Source organism: Lontra canadensis, unplaced genomic scaffold (assembly GCF_010015895.1).
Source record: "Lontra canadensis isolate GAN:19392208 unplaced genomic scaffold, GSC_riverotter_1.0 scaffold68, whole genome shotgun sequence".
NCBI lineage: Eukaryota > Metazoa > Chordata > Mammalia > Carnivora > Mustelidae > Lontra > Lontra canadensis.
This window is the reverse complement of record NW_022631062.1, coordinates 986,303-1,013,053: the sequence shown is the minus strand read 5'-3', so window position 1 is coordinate 1,013,053 and position 26,751 is coordinate 986,303. Positions and strand designations below refer to the sequence as shown.

Below are 26,751 nucleotides of genomic sequence, written 5' to 3'. Positions count from 1 at the left end.
AAACATTCACGGAGATGAAAGCGGAAACTCTAGATGTCCTTGTTTTCCTGTGTCTTTAATAGCTACTGATGGTGTTTAATAAATGGGCTGCTTAGAGGCTTCCTGGCCACTTATTAAGGTGTCCTTTGTCATGTTTCCTACAAGAAAACTTGGAAATCATTGCTCAAGTGTAAAATGAACAGCCTGCCTATCTTGCTGTATGAGATAGACAGCATCGCATGATCAGAAGAGTGATGCTTATTGTGCTTCTTTTATTTCTTAGCTTTTGATGGAATGACAAACTTCAACTGGCTTTTAAAAAGGATCTTTTCTTCAATTAAAGCTTTCATGTGAAACTAAAATAGATGTTTTTTGAAACTCTGTCAGGCTTAATAAATACTCATGCCATGTTGGGTAGGGACTGGCCAATATTTTTTCTGTAAAAGGCCAGACAGTAAATACCTAAGACTTTGAGGGCCCGAGAGTCTCTGAGTCACCACTGCTCAAGGCTGCCCTTTGGGCAGGAAAGCAACCATAAACAATAGTAAGCAAATGGGTGTGGCTGTACTCCAAAAAACAGGCTGTGGCCAAATTTGGCCCGTAGGCCCTAGATCACCAATCCTGGACCTGAGGCATTAGTATTTAAATAGATGTCAATCAGATGCTCACAAGAATATGGGAGTTGAGTTGTTCTACTTTGGAAGAAATCTATCTTGCTAGATCCATGGGGCCCTGCCTGGGAAGCCACGCTCTGCGCCAGAGAATATCATCGTAGCCCAAGCTTCCCTTACCCAAACCTTGAGATTCCCCCACCTGTGAATTGACCCACACTTTCACAAATTCTGACTGAAAGAAAATTGGTCAAAAAAGTTAAACAGAACCAGATTTTTCTCTGAACTGTCTTTAATTGAAGTCAGAACATCAGACCCTTAGTTTTTCTGCATAGTAATGTATATGGTCACTGAGGACATGCCCCAGTGCTATTGGAGAGCAATAATAATTTTGCTTTCTCTCTGTTTTCTGGAAGGAATTTTTCCAAGAATGCCTCAGAATTTTGAGTTTCTAAACATATCAATTTTTCCCCTTTTCCCCCATTCTCACTCTATAGCCCTGATAGCTTTATTGAATGATCCAGCTTGGGTATTTGTTTGTTTCTAAATAAGAGACAATGACTATCCATTTTAAGAACTCAGGATGACATTCTTCAGGTTCTATTGAGTTTGCTCCTCTTATGTTTGATGTTATCTCATTAAATTACTATTGGTATTACCTGCCCACAAAGCATAGGCTTACTTATAGACCCAATACTGCCTCTTATTCCTCTGATATGTTAGTGCTGAAGATACGTGATTGGAAGACAATGTATTTGTGTTATTCTAAGGAAAACTTTCATGAGTCATTATGATGATATACATTATTCCAAAATACACGTCTTTTTTTTTTTTTTTTTTTTAAGTAGGCTCCATGCCCGGTGTGGAGCCCAGCCTGGGGTTTGAACTCATGACCCTGGGATTAAGACCTAAGCTGAGATCAAGAGTTGGATGGTTAATGGACTGAACCACCCAAGTGCCCCTAAAATACACACTTTTCTTCATGAAGAATTACAAGGATCTGTTGATGGTCATTGCTAGTTGACCCTGTATTAAGAAATTTCTGTAGAACAAGATTTTTGTGGTTCCAAATGACACTTAGGAGACTAGTAAGGAATGTATGGTGAAACAGGTTATATTTTGTTTTGAGAATGTCAATTTACCATTTCTTTTTCTCCCCTGCTCCTTTACTTTAGTTGCTGATGGCAAGTGAATTTAGAGGATGGGGAGTATATTGCAACTCCCACTTTGGGGATATTATAATGTCAGTAAAGGTCAAGAGTATTTGCATACCATCTGCATGCAGCTCTCCCCAAGTCTGGGCCATCAGAAAATGAAGAGGAGAGAGTCTCAAACATCTGGGTGGCTAGAATGTGACTCGGATCAGTGAGTGCTGGAACACTCCCTATGCCACAGTAGCAAATCCCGACTCCCTCCTTGTTTAACAGATTTGAGGTGGGGGAGAAAGAGCTAAAAATGCATGAAATGTGTTCCCTCAGAGAGTATCTCCATAATATAATTCCAGCTCCCCCAAACTTGTCCGCACAAGTTCCATATGCTCTGCTGGTTACTGCAGCAGAGCGAAGCGGTCTTTCATCTCGGATCTGAAATCACGTTCTGAGGAAGTGGATAAGACAGCCCCTTAGGAGGACGCCTGCTGGGCTGGGACTGCTGAACTGACATGATGGGCTCCCTTTCATTCTATAGCTGCATCAGCAAGTCATGAGGAGATACTAACTTAGCAGGAAGAGCAGGTAGCTACATTTCTTATTTCTGACTTCTTAAGGAAGAACCAAGAATCTACCCCAAGCCTGGCATTTTGTTCAACTGAGATAGAAGGTGACTTTGGTCTCTAAATTAACAGTGCAATGTTAAAGCCTGAATTCATCATGAAACAAGTGCACCCTCCCCCAAATTTCAAATTCAAGGCTAACTTCCCATATCAAAGTGAGCACAGACTCAGGAGGATGAAAACTTTCCTGCAGTGTAGCCAGAGGTTAAAACCAAAGGGCCAAACTGGCACTGTGGGGAATCAACAAAGCAAATCCTTATGGTTGATAACTTTATAACATAATTGGATGGAGAAATGTATACATATAAAAATAATAAGAGAGTAACAGTAAGGTTTAATGCAAGTATGTATGAAACAGAGTGGCAGTCTCTGTGCATAAATGCTGGACCAAATACAGTAGTACCAAAATAATTCAACTTAAGGAAACCATCTGTGGCATGGGCATAGGATTAGAGGGTATTAGGAAAAGTGAAACTTTAGAAATAATAAACTCGATATGAAATCATAGTATGGAATGTAAGTACTTGTAGTACCTGTGTTAAGAATATAATAAAGATTATATGACTTAGAAAAAATACATATGTATTTGCACATATATACATATTTTTTTCATTCAAATGTTTCCAGGACCTAATCTAATACTCAGTCAATCATAGGAAAACAAATTGTAATATGAAGTTTATGACATTTATTTGAAGTAGAATGTCTTTGTAGAGAGAAGGGAGTATAAGGGAAAATTCAGTCTACATTTAAGCATGTCTCTCAATATTTACTCCGCCTTTAATATTTTATTAAATCTAGAAGCAAACACAAAGACAAAGCAAAACTACAGAAGAATATAACTATCTCCTGTGGTTTGGAATATCATGAGGAAATAAACTTAACTCTAAATAAGCAGAGATGATGCAGAGAGAAATCACATGTGTCAAATTTTTACCCTACAGTGAAAATCATAGTGAACTGAGTTACAAAGGTCCAGTCCCAGAAAAATCTTCTCCTTGGATGTCTGTGTCTGTAGTTCCTTGGATGTCTTTTTCTAAAAGGTTTTAAGGGTTGCTGTTTATTTTAGAATAGCGTATATCATCATAAACAAAAGCATGGAAAATTTTAATTCTTATATATTTATATAAAGAACAAATACCCCCAAAAGATCTAATAAAAGTTGTATTCCATATAATTCTTGTCATTGTGGCACAAACTATATTTTTCCTCTAAGTTTTCTACTTATCCTTGCTTCTGAAGAGGATTAATTTATTTAAATTGACTGTTGGACATTTAATGGTTTTATTGTGATATGACAGACTCAGTATTCTTTTTCAAGTTCTAATATTGGGAAAATCTATTTTATCATTTCTATATATAAAATTCAAAGTAGAAAACCAGGAAACACTGGAGAAAAATACTCATGGGAAAGACTTTTTAAAAAGATGCACATTAGCTGTGAAAATTTATATTAAGATTTTTTTAAAGGTCAATGTTTTCATATTGTGTGTCATCATGTAATATTTTCTAGAGTGTCTCAATATACAGTTTTAAATCATTCTCAGGCTCAAGGGAGGATTGCAAGGATGTTCTCTTAGTGATTTTGGTGCCCAGTACTGTCTATCTGGCTTCTCTGGTCTTTCCCATCCTATAAGTGCTTCCTGGGCAGGGGTGGGGCCTCCTTGGCTTCCCAATGGCCTAAGATATTTAACCTATTCACCTCTATTCTAGCTGTCTACTAGACTAACCAGTAAGAAACTCTACTTAAGAGTTTAACTCTTAACTCTTAAGTAGAGTTTCTTACCTCCAGAAATGTCTAAGGGACGAGATTCTCTGAGATTCTCTTCTCTCCTACTTCCTACTGAAACAAGCTCATAGACCACCCCCAATCCCTTCACAACCCCTCCCACACACAACATTTTGTTAAGGAAAACTGGTTCCTACCCTAAAGAGTAGATGTCAAACACTGGAGAAGCTGCATTTTTTTCTCCCTCAGAAAACCTTAAGGAAAGCTCATAGTTGATGTACCTAGTTCATACTTAGATGTAAGTTGGATTATTATATTTCCAATAGCCCCCCTTTTGATTTTTTTTTTACATATCACACAACCTCACTCTTTATTCACACAATTCCAAAGCTTCCAGTAACTCCTGTTGCCAATGAAACACTGAACTGATCATCTCCAGTTACAATCCTCTGGTCCCTTTGAACAATTCCAAAACTATATGATGGGAACATCTTTGAGATTCTGCTATTCCCTTAATTCACTCGCTTGAGGAGTGAGCGAGCAAACAGGATGGGATAGAAGCCTGACTAGGCCCACAATAGTGCCCTCTTAGATTTGAAAATTTGTCATGCATGCCTGGTAAAATCCCAAATAAAAGTCAGCTGATAAAATTTTCCAAGTCAGAAAGTTCTTATGTTATACAACAGAGAACCTTAAGGTTATTTCTTTTAATATTTCAGCCTTTCCAAATGAGCTGGGTTTTGATGACTGACTTTCAGAAATTAGTAATTATTTGGTTATTAGTATTCTTTAAACCTATGTTGGGCACTATCTCCAACACCTATCACCACCAAAATACTCTACCAGCCTGATAAATTAGGATGGCTGTATTTGAAAAAATGTCATAGGAGTTTAGATAGCTTAGTGATAAATAGGTAGAAGGAATTTGATTGAAGCTCTTTTCCACATACCCTAATCTTTACAACTTATTTTTTTCTTTTGGCCCTGAGGGAATGAACCCCAACTGACCATCCTGAGGTGGTCTCCACTGTACCTAATAGAGTAATCAACCATCCTAGTTTTGCCTAGAACTGAATGGGTCCCCTGAATATGTGACTTCGGGGGTTAAAATTGGGAGGTTCTCAGGCAAACCTGGACAAGGTGGTCACCATTAGAGTAAAATAAACAATGACCAAAAATCCAGGTGCCAAAGATGTGGGGATGGAGCAAACAGTGAAAAATGAAAAGGAAAGAGAGTAAGAAGGTATGAGTATGTATCACCCTAAGTGACCATAAGTATCAGGAGTGAACAACCCTTAGCTCTGAACTCTAGTACTGCTTGACTAGAGAATACTGTTAAAGCCTCTTTTGGGGTCCACTCCACCAAGCAAAGCAACAGTTTTCACAAACCTAAAGAAAGATCTTTGAGTAGATATTCCCAGAAAAGAAGTCATTGCCTCAGGCTGATTTACTGACAAAGAAGTAAATTCCCAGATCAAGTGGGAATGACACTTCCATAAGGAAGAACACCTTCATCATAAGGTGCTCAGATCAGGAAAACATGAAAAATATCTCTGTATTGATGAAGAATCAAGTCAACTACTATAGATACAACCCATTCAGAGAAATGATAAAATATTTAAGAATTTTTAAAGTAGTGTGAGAGAATTATCTTGTCAACATGAAGCATCTTAATATTTATGGAGATGAATTTTAAAATATTGTCCCATCATGTCAGAGTTTTATAATAAGATTTCTACTACCAAAATTACAGAGTGGGTTTCCTTTTGCCCAGAGCATCTGAGCAGAATGAGAATAGAGATATGTCATTTCTGATGTGGAAAATGAATCAGTTTTGACAATCTACCATCATAGTGTGACTTCTGTACTCATGGTTACCCTTTTCTAGGGAAAAACCAGCTTGAGCTAGTATTATTTCCTCCCAGGATGAGTGATTTAAATTTAAGCATAAAAAATTTCAACCAATTCAACGTGTTCCATTAGTGTTTTGGTTTGGTTGAGCCTTCTTTCTTTCTCCCCTCTGTTCCCACTGAGTGTTTTATTTTGGCCAAGATATACATAGCCTGGTTTGTATAGACACGGATATTGCACCAAATCAGGGAGAAGAGAGGAGAAATGTAGATGGACCTTTTATGCCAGACTGCATGATAAGTAACTCTTATGCATGGGGTTTCCATAGGACTACCGAGTGAACATTTTTCTGAGACAACAGTGGAATGATTCACGGCTGGCATATAGCGAGTACCCTGATGATTCCCTGGACTTGGACCCATCCATGCTTGACTCCATTTGGAAACCAGATTTATTCTTTGCCAATGAGAAGGGAGCCAACTTCCATGATGTCACCACTGACAACAAATTGCTTCGAATTTCAAAAAATGGCAAAGTACTCTACAGTATCAGGTAAGCTTCTGTTGGCTGTACCTATTTACTTCTCCATTTCTCTCCTGGCCTAGTGCTGCCTGATTCTAGTGGCAAAGTTGTATATAATCATTTGGATTTTGTGGTCTCTTGGTTATCATTTGAATCTTAAAATTGGTGAGAATGCCAGAAGTTCCCATGGCCTCAGAAGTATGATTCTCCACAACAACAAAATACATATATTTTTTATTTATATATAAAATTTACATATATATAATTTGCATATATAAATTTATTATATATATATTTGAAGACAGTGAGTGGATATCATATAAATACCTGCATATGTGTATTTTTGATTGCTTCAATAAAAGAAGTACAGGCCTTTAGTTCAATTAATCATTGAGCATAATGTAAAAATTCTCCATTTCAAATAATTTTGCCATTCTATAACGTGTAACCACACATACAAAAACATTCAATGGCTCAGCATGGTCATTGACAGTATACTTTGGTCTGGGTGAGTGAAAAACTAGTTCTCATCTCAGATCTGCTTCTAACCAAACATGTAACCTTGATCTCTCAACTTTTCCTGGGCTTGAGCTTGGGAGTGACAAATCTCCAGATCCATTTTTGCTTTTACAGTCAAATATGATCTTCTATAGAATCGTTATCACCCTAACCTAAAATCCTATCTTTCTTTTCTGAACTCTAATTCCTCTGTGATTTTATAAGGCTCTTATTTCTTCTTACCTCATATTTTGGCTATTTTTGTATATGAATTTAGCATAAGAACATGGATCTTTGGAGTCACACAATCTCGAATTGAATCCAAATTTTGTCACTAAGTTACATAACCTATAACTTTCAGTTACCTAATTGTAAAAAAAGGAGCACTATATTTATCTCTAAGTATTCTTGTGAGAATGAATGATATAGATTAGAGAGTAGAGGTCAGCAAATATTTTCTGTAAAGGTCTAGACAGTAAGTACCTCAGCTGTGTAGGCCAGACTGTCTCAACTCTGTCACAACTACTCAACGCTACTACTGTAGCACAAAAGCAAGCCATAGACAATATTCAAACAACTGAGTGTTCTGTGCTTCAATAAAATGTTATTTATAAAACTAGAGAGTGGACTAGATTTGGCCCTTTGGTCATAATTTGCCAATCTCTGATACAGCGCGTATAGAAATACTTGCCACAGTACCTGACACAGAGTATGTGCTCAGTAAATGAAATGATGGCTGTCTGTATTTTAAAGTTAACATTTTTTTCTAATAGTAAGCTCTTTAAAGCCAAGACATTTAGATTTTGCACCTTCTGTAACTCCTTTGGAAGGTCCAAGAAGATGTACTGTATGTGAGAGATATTTGTTAAATAAATATTGACATTTTAAAGATGTTTTATAGAATATTCCCTTTCTCTCCAATCTTATCATGAAAGAAAATGGACAGACAGCTTGTATCCTTGTAAATAATCTTCAAAAGTCTGTAGAGTCACCACCATCAAACCTCATTTCACAACTGTATACAATTTAGGTCTGCACCGCATATTCCATTCTTAACCTGGTAATTTCACAGTTTGCTGATGGCTGACAGACTGGGTGTCTTGTGGAATGAAAGAGGCTGCTCATTTGTAAAAATTGGCAAAGTTACTGCTTACATAAAAACCAGGAAACTTCCTCCACTTGATTTTTAAGGAACTTTACTTTTATTTTTATTTTTATAAACATTTTAAGGAAACAGAATATTTCATGTGTTTGATATAAGATGCAGTATTGGGCACAACCTAAGTTGATGTGACCTGATGAAATGGGACATATGTGGAGCGTGGTGCTAGGGAGGAGAGTTATAAAAAGCAGCACAGGGTATCAGCTGCTTCAGCTAACCCCCTGGGCCTTGGGTGGCATTTGCTCTAGTAAATACCTGGCATCGTGTACTGCTGAAATAAAACCAAGTTTTTTCCCTTCTGTTCTATGAAGGCCTTTCCAATCTAGAACCATGAAGAATATAATGTTCCCCAGACCTAGATCCGGCAATTCTTCTATCTCTCATTGCATATTTTAAGCATATTATAAGCTCTGAAACATCCTGACAATTGTTTTAGATTGGGTAGAGTTTGTCCCAGCACAGGCTGCTTTAGATTTTTCCTTCATTTTGGGTGCTCTATGAAATCAGAGGAAAGATCCTTGGTGTAGGAGAACTGGGCATGCCATTTTAGAGAAACACAGCTCTTGGGAGAATTGAACGACAGGAATCTAATTATTTGCCTGGAAGGATTTTCAATGAGCCAGACACTGTGCTAGGCCTAGAGATCCAGAGTTGAGTAAGATACAGTCTCTGCCCTGGGAGGGCTCCAGTCTAGCAAGGCAGGCAGACATAAGATAAATTAAATAATAGGAATAAACGAGGAACAAGGAAAAGAAAAGTGGCTCTTACTTTGCAAATGAATGTGTGACTCAAATCTTGTTAGAATTCAGGGCCTGGCACCTACTTGTCTGGTTACTTGAGTCACTGGACTCAATTTAACTAGAAGGCAAGGAGTAATTAGTGATAATATATGCCCAGCTGCAGGTCCGATTCAAGTTTAAGGCCAAGCAGGTGACAGTTTCTGATGTCTTAAAGGTGCTGGAAAGATTCCTGCTGATGTTGCATTAGGAAAGATTTTCTCTCTACTCTCAGGTTTACAATGTAAATATCCATAGAAGAGGGAATCCATTGACTTACATTCATACTAAGCTGTAAAGACCTGATACGAAATTTTCATTCTGATAGTACATTTGATGCCTATGAAGATGAGAAATCAGGATGAAGATGGTTAATAAAGATACGAGGAAGGGATACAACTGAAGTACCAAAGAAAAATTCATGAATTGCCTCTACCTTATATATTTAAATAACTACTTAAACATTGGTCCACATTAAAAATATAATGTTCTCTGGTGATGTTTTATATTTGCATTTTCTGAAACCTAAAACAAATGGAGGATAGCATTTCATCCATGAACATTCCATGCTTTCTCGGCTTTGTAGAAGCAGAAGTAAAATTAACTCTGCATGGAAACCAAAGCCCAAGGCTTTGACGCCCAAACAGAACACAAAGAGAACTACGCAGTCCATTGATTTCATAACAAGCAAGATCACATTTTTCAGGAAGCTTCCTAAAAGATAGCAGTTTAAAAAAGAGGGGACAGTAGACTGAAACTCCACAAGTATCCTGCAGATTCCAACACGTGGTGTACTTAAGTAAAATTCAAACAAATCTTTTAAATAGGAGCTAAAAATGTTAGATCATTGTTAGAAAATTTCTATCCAGTTCGGCAGGACACAGTCTTTGCTGGTGAGAAGTTGTCAAATCTATTTTTGTCCACTTCTCTTCTGATTTCGTCTTTGATATTCACATCCCTGACACATTGGATCTTACTCTTTGTTTTCTTTTTAAGTTTTTGTTGACCTACTACATTAAGTATTGATCATCCATGACAAAAGTATAACCAAGGACACACATCTTGCTTTTTACATTCCTTTTAGAGACAGTCAAATTCTAAATTCATGTTACTTAAAAAAGCCTGAATCCATAGTGGAATAGTGAGGTGAACCTTGACTATTGTACATATTATTACTCAAATAATATTTATTGAATTGAATATAATGGATCGCAGTAAAAGTCAGGGCACCATGGCATATGGTGTGCAATAAGAAAGAAAAAAGGAGAAGGTATTTTTGGAGAGGAGCAACTTGTCTCACTTGTCCACAACGTCTTTGCTAATATTTGTTTTCTTCCTTTACTTTCTATTGCTTCTGAGAATTTTCTGCCAGCATTCTGACTTTTATAGAACCTCAGGATTATTTTTTGAATTTGAAGGTATTATGTTGCAAAGTATCTAATCCAATACCCTTGTTTTACCAATGAGGAAGTGACTTCTTTCAGCAAGTTAGATGAGGTTAAATAATGGAGCCCATAAATACGAAAGCTAGGCCAAGAATCAAAGCTCTTGACTTCTATTTCAAGGCTATCATCTCCTACCGCACATTAATTCTTCATTTGCTCCACTCAAGTCCAAAGACAGGAACAAATACAATTCAAAAGGCAGGTCATTTTGGAACCAACCTTTTTGGGAATCATTTTTCAAAGAACTATTGGAGGAAGAAGGTAAGATTTAAGATGAGAACATAAAGTTTCTTCAAATTCTGCAAATGTCTGAAAAGACTGTTTAAATTCAGGGTGCAACAATTGACTTTCAGTTCAAGGTGCAACAATTTGATGCAATTTGATGGTTTTAAACAGCATGTGTCACTAACATAACGTAACTACTTTCTGAAAAATTTTACTATCCCAGGGATGAAAGGGCTGAGGAGAAGCATTAAAGTCATTAAGTCAACTTTCCTACCTTCAGGCAACCTGGTGAGAACTCATTTTCGTTTTAAGGACCCTCAGAGAAGGAAACGTTATATTCTCTCCTTGGATCCTATAATAAGTTACTCTAACATTATGCAGAAATTCTTCCTTATATAACTTACATCACAGTTGCTACAACTTAAATCAGTAGCTTTTTCCTACATTTGTTAACATGATAAACAAATGGCTACCATTTGTGGAAGAACGGAGGGAATTACCTCACTGTTTTTACTTTCATACATTTTTGTCCCACTAGATTTAGTAGACATATGCTTGGTCATCAACACTATGTTGCTAATTTAATTTTACAGTGTGTTTCACTTCAGCACCAACATGTTCTTCATCTCCCAGTTTTCACTTTGCTGTACACTTTGGGGCTCCTACTCTGAAACTTATGATGCTGAATGCTACCCTGGTTATTTCTGATACTACAGTAGACAAGGATTTTAGAGTAAAATACCCTCGGGCTTGAGTTTCTGGCCTCAGAACTTGCTGAATGACCTAGGGAAATGTCTTACTCTCTGAATTTCTATTTCTTCATCTTTAAAAAGAGATGATTTAGTTAAGACCATTAGTAGAATACAATATATGTTATAAGGATACAGATCAAAAGTGGAATTGCCATATACTCTAGGACCCTCATATTTTCTTGTAATTTAATTATTGTGCTTTCTGTTCTAGGCTCTAAGACAAAGAGTAAGTTGCTCAAGACAGATCCCTACAAATTCCAGACATTAAGGATAGGACAGACCCACTCCTTGAGTGTGACCCTGTAGAGTGGGTGTTCTTAACCTGAGGGTTCAGTGAAAACTCTAGCAGGTCCTTGAATCTCCCTAGTGTATGCGTGTTTCCTGTACAGGGGTATTCAGCACTTCTGTTTGTTTGTTTAGAGGAAAAGGTCCTTAATGAAGTTATGATCCTCCAACTGCTAACAATTCTGCTTTAATATTTATTGCATACCTACAGAATGGGTATACCTGAAGCAAAGTTGGTAAGGAAATACTGTTTGCCTTCAGTGTCTTCTTATTTGACTGACCAAGTACCTAGGGGTCTTATGCTACTCTCCAACTACACAGAGTCCTCCAAGCCATAAATAATTACGGGATTTCTCCTCCACAATAGTACCCCTTATCACCAAGCTATCTCTTCCCCCTCATCATCAAACATTATCTGCCCTGAAACTTATTCTTTTATGGTGTTGGAGGTGATTTTCTTATTAATCTCTTTTGATTCAATTCATGATTCTAGGTGTGGATGATTCAGTGTTCTACCTTCCCAGTAGTACTTGAGTTGTAATAGAGAACTCTTGGGGATTGACATGCCTCTCCCTCTGATAATAGATTAAGGCACCACTGAGAGTAGGTGGAGTGTAGATTTCTAGACAGACATCCAATGGAGCTCCCCAAATAATCCTGTCTAATGACCAACTCTACCCACACGCATAAAAGGCCAACTTTTATCACATAACCTCCTATCTTTGACTCATCTGGAGCTTGATGCAAGAACTTCAAAAGATTCTAACTTTAGTTACAGAATGATTTTTATGGCATAGGAAAAAAGAAAATTCTCTATTTAGATGTCAGAGCTGAAAATAAAATGCACAGTGAACTTAGACCTGCCTAAATGTTACCAATGGTGATAGTTGGATTATCTTACTCTCAAATTTGAGGAGACACGTAAGCCCATATTTTCTGTTAGAAGGCAGCTATAAGAGCTGTGATTTCTTGTCTCTGTGCTTATTTGAACCATGTTTATCTTTCTATCCTATAATCCCAGCAAAATTACATTCTCATTTTCCAATTATGTGTCCAAATCCTCATTAGTTCTGTGACTTGACTTAATGCAGTAATTAATGACTGTAGCATAAGCGCCCACATCAGAATTAAGCAGTGAGTCTTCAGAGAAGTCCTGGGAAATGCCATGGAAACCCCAAGGATTCCATTCTTTCTAGAGTCAAGCAAGGTTGGGAGGGTGGGAAGCAGCGGTTCTCAAAAAAGACACCACTGAGGGTACAAGTATTAGAGTTTAGAAAGTGTGCTCTATATATGACAGATTCTTAAAGTGCTGGAAAGCTCTGTCAAGCTTCTGACTGGGTTCAGAAATTCACATATACTCATGGGCATAACACTGGTTCAGATACAATAGCATTAGGATTTTACCCTTGTTTGGAGGAAAAGAGGGAATTGTGCAATGAAATATGTGGCAGCTGGCATGAACACTTGTCCTTGACTGTTTACCTGATTGGACTAGCAATAGCAACCAGTAGATTTTCCTCCTTTTGGAGGTAACTTTCCACTGCATTAATATTCATCAGGGTTTGCTCTGAGGGTGATGGTGTGAAGAACAGAATATTGAGAAGGTAGCTCAGAGCATCAGGAACTCCACACTTGTTTGCATCATTTACTGTATCCTCCAGGCTTATTGAACTGCTTTTCTAACCCCATCAGTCATTCTGAGTCTTAGTTTCCTCATCCATAACATGAGATTGAACTAGAAAAGATTAGATAAAATCTGAGGCTCCTTATAGCTCTGTCGTACATTTATAACTCAAAATGACCTCCTTTCCAGGGGCGCCTGGGTGGCTCAGTTGGTTGAGCAACTGCTTTTGGCTCAGGTTATGATCCTGGAGTCCCAGAATCGAGTCCCGCATTGGGCTCCCTGCTTGGCAGGGAGTCTGCTTCTCCCTCTGACCTCTTCTCTTTCATGCTCTCTCTCTCAAATAAATAAAAATCTTTAAAAAAAAAAAATCTCCTTTCCACCCACAAAATTCCCTCTGAATGAGGAAATAAGAGTGAGTTCTCTGTGTCCCTTAGGGTTTGGGAGTAAGCAAGAGAGGATTCTGAAGTTTAAGATGCGTATCTCAAACTACTTTTGGATTTTTTTTTTTTACTTTTGGATCTTTGAGTCTTTATCTCACAAGTCAAATATCCAATTCTTGAGAAGAGGATCCTCACTTTGGAGTGGGGCAGCAAATATTGGACTACCTGTAGTTTAAGAGGCAGCCTTGTGTTCAAAATATAGTTTTCACAATGACAAATACTCAATACTAAACTCCCTATTGAGAAAGTTCCTGATTGCAAATTAGATCATTTATACCCTCTGATTCAGTCAGCAGGAGTATCCATGAGATATTATTTTAGAATGTATTCATGAATTATGGGTTTATATACTTTTAGACAATTATACAAAGATGGTTGGCTGGGACAATTACTAACTAGGTATCTAGGTTAAAGGAAATTACATGGTATATTTGAGCCAGCAGAGTCAAAGGGCTAGTCTGCTATTACTCATTATCTGCGTTTTCTTGTGGCAGGAAGCCAAAGGAAATTCAGAAGTCCTAGTGAGCCTGTTTAACTCATGTTAACATGGGCCCCTACCTGGTCCATACTGCTGCCTTTGAAAGCCTCCCTGGATGATATTAATCCCAAAATAAATAGGTATAATATCGCCATGGTTCTTATGAGACACATGAATTGCTTTAGTGCACTCTCATAACACATAATCCAAAAGAAAGGCAATCCATTTTAAAATGGGAAAAAATTTTATATCCTCAAAGTTCAGCAGTCTCTCCAACAAGTGTATCCTTGCTTGTGGCATTTAAAGCTACAAACCAACATCTGTACTGAAGAGAACACACTTATCACTGGACAGTCATTGAAAGACAATTAAAGACATACATAATTATGTAAAGTTCTACACATGACACACACTCAGAGCAAGGCCATCCCATAGCTGATTGATCATTCCTTTCAAAGGACAATAAAACAAATGCTTTATTTGATGTTTCACTTTAGTAGGGATATTTTGCTAAATTTTAGCAGTTAAATAAAGGATAGAAAACAGTAAATGAGGTGGCGATTACAGACGGAATGCTGTGGGGTTGGGGAAGATGTCAATTCTGAGATCAGTTCTCAGATTTAGGAAGACTAGGAGTCCAATCCAATCTTACTAAGTGACCGTGAGAAGTCATTTAACCTTTCATTGATCTGCAGTTTTTCTCAATTCCAGATTCCTACTAAACGTTCAGTGAATGTCATAATAACCCCGAGGTGGCTGTAAGATGAAAGGGAGGAAAGGGGGGAGACAGCTCTCCCTATTCCCCCTAACCCATACACATAAACATTTCCTTATTCAGTACCTGTTAACACTGAGGCTCCTCTCACCTTCCATACCTAGTTTCAAGCAGATGGATAGCCTCCTCGCCTTGGGTTTCCTCCTTGTGAGAGGCATTTAGCTTATAACAGAAGTGATAGATGCATCTTCTTTCAGATAATGGCTTAGATCTCCTCTCTAGCTTCTTGTTAAGAGTAAACTGAGGTACTGTGCTGGATTTCAGTGTTACCTAGTCAAGGACGGAGCATCCTACCATCTGACCAGGGCTCCATTGTATCTCCAGCCTTTGCCACCAGAAACAGTGGCCAGCACTCTCCAACAGTTATCACAATAGAAGTCTTAATGAAGTAAAATACTCACAAAGTAGCAGTTTTTCTCACTGCTGTTAGCAGATACAAAGTTACTTTGGTTATCTTAAAACCCTATTTGCAGTTCATAAGCATTTGTTCCCTTTCTCCTTTGCCAAAAGTAAAATAATCCCAAACAAAATGTTAAGAAAATTATTATATGATATACTTTTAGATACCGAATGGCTAAGTAAATTGCTATGCAGCACTCTTAGACATAAAGTGACCAAGGACAAGTCAGTTCTCGTTATTCTATTGTGCAGACTTCATAACATTTTATCTTGATGAATATCTGGGTATACAAATAAATACTTTGATATTGAAATGACATTGAAATGACTCTGAAATGTAAAATGTAACCAAAATGTGAACAGTATTAGTTAAGTCTTCGGTGCTTTGAGCTCCTCTTTCTGGTGATGTCCAATTTAGTCCTCTCCTATTCAACACCTTCAAAACATTTTTCTTCAGGAAATATCAAAGCATTTGGAAAAATTTAGCCACAGATTTATCAGTTACTCTCCAAGTTGAATCCAGTCCATATTTGGACTTAATTAACATGGGCCAACCATATGTGTGCACATTTTTCTAAAAGGACCAGGCACAGATGGGAACAGATATTGTATTTTTGTCCTTCCCAGCTAGTATTGCTCAATGCATATGGGTATTTTCTGTGATGCCTTTATAATGTTTGGTAAACATGGACCTTCCTAGTCAGCCACTGGCATTTTAGTCAAGGGAGAGGAGTAGAACAGCCAATGAACCAACAGTGATATAAGGCACCACTTCCAAATCCTAAGGTCAACAGTGAAAAACAGGTCTTATATTTCTTTGAAATTAAGAGGATAGAATCTAACCATACAGCTTAGATCCAGTGGGGGGTTTAAGTTCAGCCCTAGACAACACTGAAAAAATTATTTCTTTCTGGTGCCCTAGCCACACTGTTCTAAGCCATGTTTTCCATCCAGCTTCATCCTTCCATTTAATACTCTCAATATCAAAGTCTGCTCTTGGGGATATTGGTAGGGAATTTGAGGATCCATCAACTCATATACACAAAGGAGGAAATGACTAACAGTATTTAGAACACTATTATTTCCCTATATTTGCATCTTAATAGTCATGGGAGTCTTTAGCTAAATGTCTGTTATTTAATTATATGTAGCAGCAAAGAGTTGGAAGGTGTTTGAGCAAGGATATGCAATGGGATCTTTCTGGAACTTCTAATAATTTACACACCATGAATTTTCAATCTTTACTTATATGGAAAGCCTTTCTAGGTGCAGCCAAGCACAGCCAAGCACAGCCAAGCAAGCTGTGCTTGCCCATAGATTAGGTGAATAGCTCAGGGCTAGAGTGAGCAGGACCCTAGTCTATGCTTTCTATGATGAGTGAGTTCGAAGCAGACATTTAATTACAAAGCTTTCAGAAGATAAGTTTAAAAATTTCATCTCTTGGGGCGCCTGGGTGGCTCAGTGGGTTAAAACCTCTGCCTTCGGCTTGGGTTGTGATCCCAGGGTTCTGGGATCGAGCCCCGCGTTGGGCTCTCTGCTCAGTGGGGAGCCTGCTTCCCTTCCTCTCTCTGCCTGCCTCTCTGCCTACCTGTGATCTCTGTCTGTCAAATAAATAAATAAAATCTTTTAAAAAAAATTCATCTCTTGCCTGCCTTGCCAAAGTTGGACCAATTATTTTTGCTCTTCATAGATCAAGATCCTTTTGTGGGTACCTTGGGCTTTTATTTAGGAGCATCAAATGATTATTACAAGTCCTACTTCCCTGATACACTCAAAGAGCCCTCTCAGGATCTAGGTCTGTAAGAAGGGTGTCTGTTTTACCCAACCAGTGTGATCACTGATCTAGGCCACAAGAGAGTAATTAAAAGCCTTTTACTTAATTAATTCAGTTCAGTTGTGTCTGATTGACATAATCCGGAAATATTTTTTAAATGGGGATTTGGGAACTATTTTAAGAAGTTGAAGAATGAATGCATAATTCTTGCGATAGATTCCACTGAAAGAATCTATATATAATTAATATATATTACCATATAATATATAAATAATAATAATATTAAACTATGATCTTCAAGAGAGAGAAACTGTAATTTCAAGTGTCTGGTATGCACAGTGCCCAATAAACACTTGTCAAAAATTGCTGAATGAATGTGCTAGACTACAACCCAGGCATTTTAACACTAATATCTTTTAACACTAATATCTTTTCACTGAAGACCTGGAGCTATGTTTCCTCTGTGCTCTGTGTGCCTTCCTGCCCAGTACCCTGAGCTTTGTAATATTTGTAGCTGAGGTTCATCCAATGCATACAACTTTCTTTGAAATTTCTCAGTGGCTAATTTTCGAGTCCAGAGACCAGGGACAGTGCCCTGATACACTGCCACTGCCCTGACTAGAGTTCCATAGTCTACCTTTGCACATATGTGTGTTTTAATAGGCATGGATTTGGTTTCTTCCCTGCTGTACCTGGAAACTGTCCTCCTACCCTTCTTAGCAAGTACCCCAGTTTCCTGACCACATCCACTATATTCTTTTTAAAAAAAAGATTATTTATTTATTTGCAAGAGGAGACAGATAGAGAGAGAGAGAGAGAGAGCAAGAGAGCACACATGCAAGCAGGGGGAAGGGCAGAGGGAAAGAGAGGAGAGTGAGAATCTCAAACAGACTCCCTGCAGAGCACAGCCCAATGTGGGGCTCCATTCCATGACCCTAAGATCACGACCTGAACCAAAATCAAAAGTTGGAGATTAACCAACTGAGCCACCCAGATGTCCCCACACCCACCATATCCTTGGTTGCCAGTGGACTAACCTTGGTTTCACAGCCATGACTTTACCAGCATGACTCTCTATTGTGACTGAGGATCATGATTAACACCTCCTGTCTCACAACCCTGGTACAATCACTTAGAACCCCACTTGGGCCTAATTGTCCTGCTCTGGTTTCAAGTAGAAGGTAATATTTCCCAAAGAAAGTGCTAACATCACTGAAAAATTGCAGATCTCTTTCTCAATCTTCCTATTTCCCTTTTAAAATTTTCTCCTTTTAATCTTTGCCATTGACAGTAATTAAAGTCATCCATAGAGACATGTGGAAGTAATGCTTCTCAAGATGTGCTCCAGGACACCAACATCAGTATTACCTGGGCTGATTATCAAAAAGACCTGAGGGGGCGCCTGGGTGGCTCAGTGGGTTAAGCCACTGCCTTCTGCTCAGGTCATGATCTCGGGGTCCTGGGATCAAGTCCCACATCGTGCTCTCTGCTCAGCGGGGAGCCTGCTTCCCCCTCTCTCTCTCTCTGCCTGCCTCTCTGCCTACTTGTGATCTCTCTCTGTCATATAAATAAATAAAATCTTTAAAAAAAATTATTAAAAAAAAAAAGACCTGAGAACCTGGATTCAGATGCCCTTCAGATGACACTTACGCCCACCAGAGTTTAAATCCACTATGATAAAGGGTATCTTGATCAGACAACTGGCCTGGCAGTGTCTTTTAATCCACTGACTCCCTAACATTTCCTGATCCTTTCCCCATCTGTAGGTTTTATTAATGATGTACTTTTAACTTGACTTCTAACTTGCCCCCAGGTTACTTTCACTTAAGGTCTAGGTGGCTTCAGAGGATACTCTTGTTTGATACTGGATGCATTCTGTCAAATCTCCCTGGCATTAGAATGTCACATGGTTCAGAAATTTCAAAGTACAACTGAGAGGAGAGGTTCAACAAACCTACATTTTGCCATAAGGCTGTCCTTATGTTCTTGGGGGAAAGACTGGATTGTGTTCTAGGATATTGGATGACAAAGCCCAATGGGGGCAATTAATGTGTCACTGATATACCCAGGTAGCCAGAAAGTTCCTATTTTAAGAAGCATTATTATTGGCATTTTAAGTTTTTATTATATTCAAGAGTGCAAATTCACCTATAAGAAGAAATATTTTAATCTGGTCATCTTCACTTATAGTTTAGAATCATAAAAATTTTGAACAGGATAGGCTTGTGGGTGGACAGAGATTTAGTTAAGGTCAAATAGCTCTTTATGGGTAAACTGGGTCTACCACCTAGGTCCCTGGATCCCTAGTCAATGACACTTCTACTCTGTGAGGCTACCAGGAGAGGCTAGAAGAGTTTTTAAAAGAATAGATCATGAGAAGTCTGGATTCCTGAAGAAAAATGAAAAGGGTATCCCTGACCAGGTACAGGGCAACTAAGGTATCTACAACTCACTCTGTTGACTTTGCAAACAAAAGAGGATGATAAACGACTAAGTTTTTTTTTTCCCCCCACAAGGAGAAAATGTTGTAGAGTGGAAAAAAATAAATGGATCTGACATCAATTAAAGTTGGGTTCAAACCTGACTTTGGTAACTTAATGGTTTTGTAGCTTTGGGAAAATGGCTTAACCTCTGAGCTTCAATTTGCTTATCTTAAAAACAAAGAGAACACTGCATTATGTGATGGTATCCCATGACTGTAAAATAATAAGAGTACTTGACCTATAGCAAGTGCTCACAGAATTATGATTATGAATACTATCATTGTCATCACTTACATTTTTATTTTTCCTTAAGCATTGTAATGCTAAAAACAAAACAAAACAAAACAAACCCTTCACCATAAGTCCTGTCCCTTCTGCGGGGTTTTGTGGTGTGCTACACAGAGTGCTAAACATGGTCCCTAACAGAGGAACAACAGGAATATACCAGGGACTCTTTTGCTTCTCCTGAAAAACACAAAAGTATCCTTTTGTCCTTCCTCTCCAAGCAAGACAGATTCCTGTACCGTTAGAATCAACTCTCCCAAAATAGTACACTAGGAATCTTTGCTTCGAGCAAGCAGATCACTCATTAAAATTTGTATTTCTACCTGAAAATTCATTTTTTCTTCAAATGGCTTTTTTCTCCCCTCAAGAATCTTTCACTGAGAATGAATTCCCATTTCTAACACTGAATTCCTTATGAACCAGTAGTTGTTTCAAGAGTCAGGGAGCTTTCTGTCCACCCTAACAATGGAAAGTTAAATGATTAATCAGCATCTGTCTAGCTATGTGACAACTGTCCTGGCCATGGACCCAGCTTTCTGTCCAAGGCTCAAGGACAGGTGGACTGAGCTTCCTGACTTTCCTTCAGCTTGATTTGCCGCACTTCTAGTAAGAACCACTTAGCAACTTACAGAAGGGGCAAGCAAGCTTTCCTGGCTTCCCTTGCCTGCCTTGTAATTTGGCAATAGCCCTGGGCTCTGGTGACAATGTTCCTCTCTTCTAAATCCACAGTCCTTTCCCATTTCCACAGCCTTAGGAGGCTGATTCATTCATTTGTTCCACAAATATTTACTGAATACTCTGTGCCAAGCACTGTTTAAGATGGTTAAAAAAAAAAAAAAAAGAGTCCCCAGCTTTATGGATCTTGCATTGTTATAGGGGAGAGATACATGCAACGGTAACTGAAACAGTTTACAATGTCTGCTTCTATCAGTCATTTAAACTTGGAGTAAGGTATAAACCTGAGAGCGGTTTGATGGGCAGGGTGAACTGAGCAGGAGAGGAAGAATAAGGAAGGGACATGAGATTTTGTGAGACTGGCTTCCTGTGCTTCATTTTATTTATTTATTCATTTATTTTTGCTTTTAGTATAGAAACGGGTACGCAGCTTTCTTTCTCTCAATGAAGTAAAAGGGCCCCCGTAAGGAAACTTTATTCTTTACCTTGTGCAAACAGGAGCAGGGGTCCCCTGAATGCATGCATGTCAACCTCAGTGACAGTGGGGGAATGTGCAATAAAGCTTCAGGAAATGAGTTCTTTAACAAAAAACGAATGGAAAATGGGTGGCTTCAGCTCAGTGCCCTCAGGGGCAGTGGCCTTAATATTTTAGATCACGGGGAAGAAGAGAGCATATCTGACACACTGTAGGCAGTATCTGGCAGTAAAAAGCCTAAGTTTCAATTAAACTATTTAATTCTGTAAGACCCACCAAAATAGATGGAGAGCCAGAGTAAAAGAGATAAAAATTTTTTTTCATGTTTTAGTATGATTTTGTGTCAGTCTTATTTGGTACTATTTCTACATCTCAGTAGAGATGTCCTTTTGGGAAAATAATATCAATCTAATTCCCCCCTCCCCCAAATTTACATTTTTTAAATAAAAAATAGCTTAAAAATAAAAGAAGTACAGTGGTAGTTACTTTTGAAGGTTCTATCCAGGCAAGAGAGCGCAGGGGAAGTTCTGGGGTAATGGGTGTATTTTAAATCTGCATCTGGGTGCTTGTTAGATAGGTGGATAAAGATGTAATATGTCATTATGCTGTAACGTAAGATTGGTATGTTTTTACTGTGTTTAATGTATACTCCAATGAAAAAGGAAAAAAATAAGTAGAGGGGGAGTCTGAAATTGAGGCCTGCAGATATGTGGTAAACAAGACCTCATAAATTATGGGCTCTGTGACCCATGAAGGGATTGATTAGGTCTCTACAATCTCTTCCCATTTGCTCAGCTAATGACCTGATTCAGCAAACTACGAGCCGTTAACTTTTTCTCTTTGTATTGGTGTCCATTGGGTTCCAATACGAAACCTATCAAGAAAGGAAATTAGAAAAACAAATGAGGAAGAAGGAAAATATTGGCTGAGTTCTCAGCTGAAACAAAATTCAGATAGTTTCATGCTTGTTGGGAATTTCTCTCAGTGGAGTTTTCCATACTTTTCATAGTTTTGACCCAAGAATTCTGGGTCCCTGTAGGATTGTGAGATCTTCCACAAAGGCAGAAATAATGGTATGTGAGGTCTCGTCTCCCTAAATCAATGTGAAAAGTTCACTTCACAAAAAAATAATATTCAGCAAGCCTATGATTAAGAATATTAAATTTGGGTTGTTTCCAATAGCAAATGGAATACCATTGAATTATGTGTTGCATGTTTTTTAAAGCTGTATTCATATTCATTTCCACTATTACTATTTTCTAACTTCTCAAAAGTATGATGGTGAAATTTCCAGTTTCTGGTTTTGATTCACTTAAATTATGCACATGCCCCTGATTGTTTTTGTCTGATGAACATATTTTTTATTTGATGAAAATATTTCCTTTTTTAAAAAATAGGAGAGAATAAATAGATTCTCATTGTTTTACTAACAAAACCCTATCCATAGATCCTACTGAGCTCTCTTTCCCCTTAATAAAGTGCCAGGTCTTAAAAAGTTTTTTTTCCCCTTTTTTAAAATTATTATGTTAGCAATTACTAGAAAGTTTCATTTTGATTCTTTTACTTTTACCTTAAAGAGTTCATGCCATTAATCTCAACAATATTGTGTTTTCTAAAAAAAAAAAAATAGTCTTTGTGATAGGAAAAAATCTAAATATCAATATCTCCATTTATATCTATCTCTAAATGAACTCCATGACTGACAAAAATTATATTTCCTGTCTAAAATGTTATTTTAAAGTCAGTTGTTTAGAACTCAAAGCTATTTTCTTTCCTTTAGAAGCATGGTATTTGTGTTCTCAGAACAGCCCATAGAAGCTAGGTAGTTTATCAAAGAAGGTGAAATACTGTATGTTTATGGCACAATTTTAATAATAATAAAAAAGGATTACTGAATAAGACGGAATTTCATAATTTTACCTTTCAGCTATTGTTTGAAAATAGGCATGTTTAATTATGTGAAGATGGACACCTTCAAATAAATTATACTTGTAAACAGAGATAATGCCAGACAAGGAGTAAAAACAAAATATGAATCATCCCACCAAACCGAAGTACTTACTTTTAACAGAGTGTTGTTTATTTCCAAGACTGAAAGCTTGTTTTTATATAATTGGGATTACAATGCACTGCTTTGTATCTTGCTTTTCCCAATCATTCTTTTATTTTAACAAAATTTTGAAGACTGTCAGCATAGATTCTTCACCTAATCTCACTTCAACTCCCAAGCATTTTTTCCTTTAACATAAGTGTGCCACTGCTTCTTGTTTTGCCTTGGCTTGCGTGGAATGTATGAAATGAAGCTGAGAAAGGAAAAGACAAGGGAACCGGGAGAGGAGAGCAAGAAAGAGCATGACAGTAAGGAGAATTTAGGTACCTGTTCAAGCATCAGAGGGTTCTATACATATAAAAGATGTCTGAGAGAAAATGAACAAAATTTGGAGCAGTGAACTTTAGAGTAACAGGGATGCTAATGTTGGAGCTAAATGGGAATAGCATCATTTTATCCTATCCCATCCTTTGAAAAGGAGATGAATGTTTATTGAGTTTAAGGTCTTTCTTAGGGGACAGAGAGTGTTTGAGGCAATATTGGGAAGGGATCCTAGGTCTGGTGATTCTCACTTTCCTTCCTTACATTTCTGAGGTCTAGAAAAATTGAATAGGAAGAGGTGTGCATCATCTCCTTGAGGAATAAACAAGGAAATGGTGGGAAAGAGGTAGCAGCTCAGTCAGTATCCTAATTCAAGGCATGGTCAGAGCTGGCTGGAGCTCTGAAAAGTTAAGGCAAAAGGAAAGGAAGAACATAGCAGGCTTTCTTTGGTGCGGAGAGGTGAAGACTATGTATAAGCTACCGTCCTCAAATGTCTTTTTCAACTTAAGCATTACTTGCTCCAGATTTGTCAAAATTCTAGAATAAGTGCTATAATATATTGTGAACCTGTCCATGTGGATTAGCAAATGAAGAGTTAAGCATTTGCCCATTTGATGGAAGGAGAACCAATGCCCATCACAACCAATTATGTTTATCACATCATTTACTGTTCTTGAATCAGAGTCCACCTCTCCCAAAGTATAATTCTAAAATAGTATAAACTTTACGTGTTTTGGACATCAGTGTGGGCAAGAGCCCATTGTTGTCATATGATACTATTTCTCAGCGCTCTTGTTGATTCTAGAATAAACTTGAGATCACTGAGGTGGGAGTGAGAGACTGGAAGTTGGGAAATAGAGAGTAAGGGGTTATAAAAAAATGCTATATTTTTAAAATTTACAATGACTACTTGTTCACTTGAAAAATAGAGAGCAAGGGGTTATAACAAAATTCTATAATATTCTTAAAATTTACCAATGACTACTTGTTCACTTGAAAAATAGAGAGCATTACACTGCATGGAGCTTAGATTTCATTATTTGAATCAGTGTCTCTTTGCTTAATGCCAAATGTATTGTTGATTTGTTTCTCAAGAATCAGACCTTGCAGATCTAAAACTTGTTTTTAATTTTTTTTCTAAGACTCACCTTGACCTTATCCTGTCCCATGGACTTGAAGAATTTTCCAATGGATGTCCAGACTTGTACAATGCAGCTGGAGAGCTGTAAGTCCCCACTGTTGAAATGACTGCCTGCTTGTTTTAGCTGATGACTTGGTTCTTTAAGCTTGTGATTAAGAAGAAAGGACTCATAAGACTCATTCTCTACCTATTACCAACTCCCAAGGCCCTAATGGAAGGACAAGCAAGTGTGCATGTTTCATACACAGAAAATCTTTCAAGTAAAATGCCAAATATCTCATCCTTCCTCACAAAAACAAACCTGATTTAGTAGCTTTTATTTGAAATGAAAACATCTCTTGGGAGAATTAAAATTACTTATCATTCAATCTCTAAAATGAATCACTCTCTCATCAGAAAATCGTACTTGTTTCTATCTTATGTTCATATAGACCATTACCCCAAAGGAATTTTGGCAGGAAGGGATAATTAATTTGAGAACAAGATACAGGGACCTTAGCCTGAGGAGGACGTAAGAACAGGGGGGCCAGAGATGATATGGAAGAATAGGCATTTCCCTTTGATGGGTAGGGGATCCACAAAGGCATGGGGAAGGAAATAGAGAAATGTTGTCTACTTTGTCTCCTTTATGTCCTAACCCTGATGTCACTGAAATCTTTGACACGTGCCATACGCTGCTGATGCCTCCGAGGTAATAGGATTTTTAGGCAAGAGACATGAAAATTTTTTTGGCTTGTTCTGTCACTTTCTCTGTTTGTAAAGTGCAGAGAATAATAAGCAATACTGACCTACAGGGATGTTAGGAGATTTAATGAGGCAAGAGCAAGCAAATACTTTTAACTTCTTGGTTTAGATAAATAATAAAGATAAAAAGACACATCAACTATTATTAAAAAAGAGGCAGTGACAGGGTTTTCTTGTGATCACTTAAAATCACTGTAGATTTCCCTTGAAACTCCCTACAGAAATAGAAAAAATAATGAAATGTCTTTGTTTAAAGAAGTTGTCAGGGACAAAATGAGAATTTCTGATTTACAATAGGTTTTATGTATTTTTTTTTTCCCTATTGCCTCTTCTCTTGAGAAGAAAGTTGAGAAAAACATTTTCTTATATAATGGTTCCTTCTTTGTGTCTCCTCTACTGGTCCAAACTCTCTCTTGCCTCAACCCAACACTTATTTTCTCTGTAAAACAGCAAGCATAGCTGTCATCTGAGGCTCCTCCAAGATTTAAAAAACTCCAATTAGTAAATACGCTTGGTCCTTGCAGGCCCTAGAAGTAATGAAACTACAAAGTGTTCACCACTAACTGCGAATGGGAAGGGTGGGAATTATTCCTTCCTTTTTTACCCTCATATTACTTACTTCCTCCTTCCCCAACTGTCTTCCCCTCATCTGTCTGTCCCAGTCTGGGGCTTCAGGATGGCTGGCAACAACTATTATTGTGGTGACCAGCAAGAAGTTGATTGGATATGAATATGGGATTACACGAATATGGGGATATAATCTTCTCACATTGGTTGGAGACACCCAACAAGTACTCATATAGTGTTGCAAGAGACAGGGTTGGCCATTCTCTTTGTGGAACATCAGTGTTTGTATAGGCTCCTCTTCATAATCCCTTGCTTTCCATATTTTATTTTTGGCTTTGAATAAAAAAGGTGGCTCAAAGAAAGAAAGAGGAAAGTAGATTCCAATTATCTGTGTCATTCACTTCTGGGTAGCTTTGGTGAGTCACTATCTTACAGTAAACAAGAATCTATAAACTCAATAAATATGCTCAAGTTATTGGCTCACCAAGACCTCACATAATATCCCTTGTTCTCCTCACTTTCATGTTAGAGTTCAAATACCACAAAGAGGGAAGGGAGAGAAATGATACCTGAAGGAATAGCAGCCTTCGTCCTGGGGTGCAAAAAGATCCAAAAACACTTAGCACATAATGACCTAGTTAGTGGGAACTTGGAAACTAAGAGCTAACTCTGGTTTACTAAACCGATAACATTCTTGCTTTGTATGGTTCAGGAGTCATATAACAATACGACCTACATGATGGAGAATCTGTTTTACTTCATATTAGTTATTGTGATGAGTGGGCCCAGTTAGCAAGATGTTAGCACAAATGAACATTCCCGATTTGCATTATTCCATGACTTCCTTTAAGGTTGTCTGCCTATGCCTCCCCACTTGGCAAAATAACAGAGGATTGGCCATAAGAACTTTAACC

At 37.8% G+C, this 26,751-nt stretch overlaps 1 protein-coding gene across 2 annotated transcripts in view; it reads left to right on the top strand.

The window, feature by feature from the left end:
• The window catches only part of GLRA2 (glycine receptor alpha 2), a 177,026-nt gene that overhangs the window by 43,536 nt on the left and 106,739 nt on the right, over positions 1-26,751 (top strand). For both annotated transcript variants that reach the window (XM_032880155.1, XM_032880154.1), the window contains exons 4-5: positions 6,270-6,493; positions 24,528-24,610. In XM_032880155.1, coding sequence (XP_032736046.1) covers positions 6,270-6,493; positions 24,528-24,610 — 307 coding nt within the window. The remainder of the gene's footprint in view (positions 1-6,269; positions 6,494-24,527; positions 24,611-26,751) is intronic.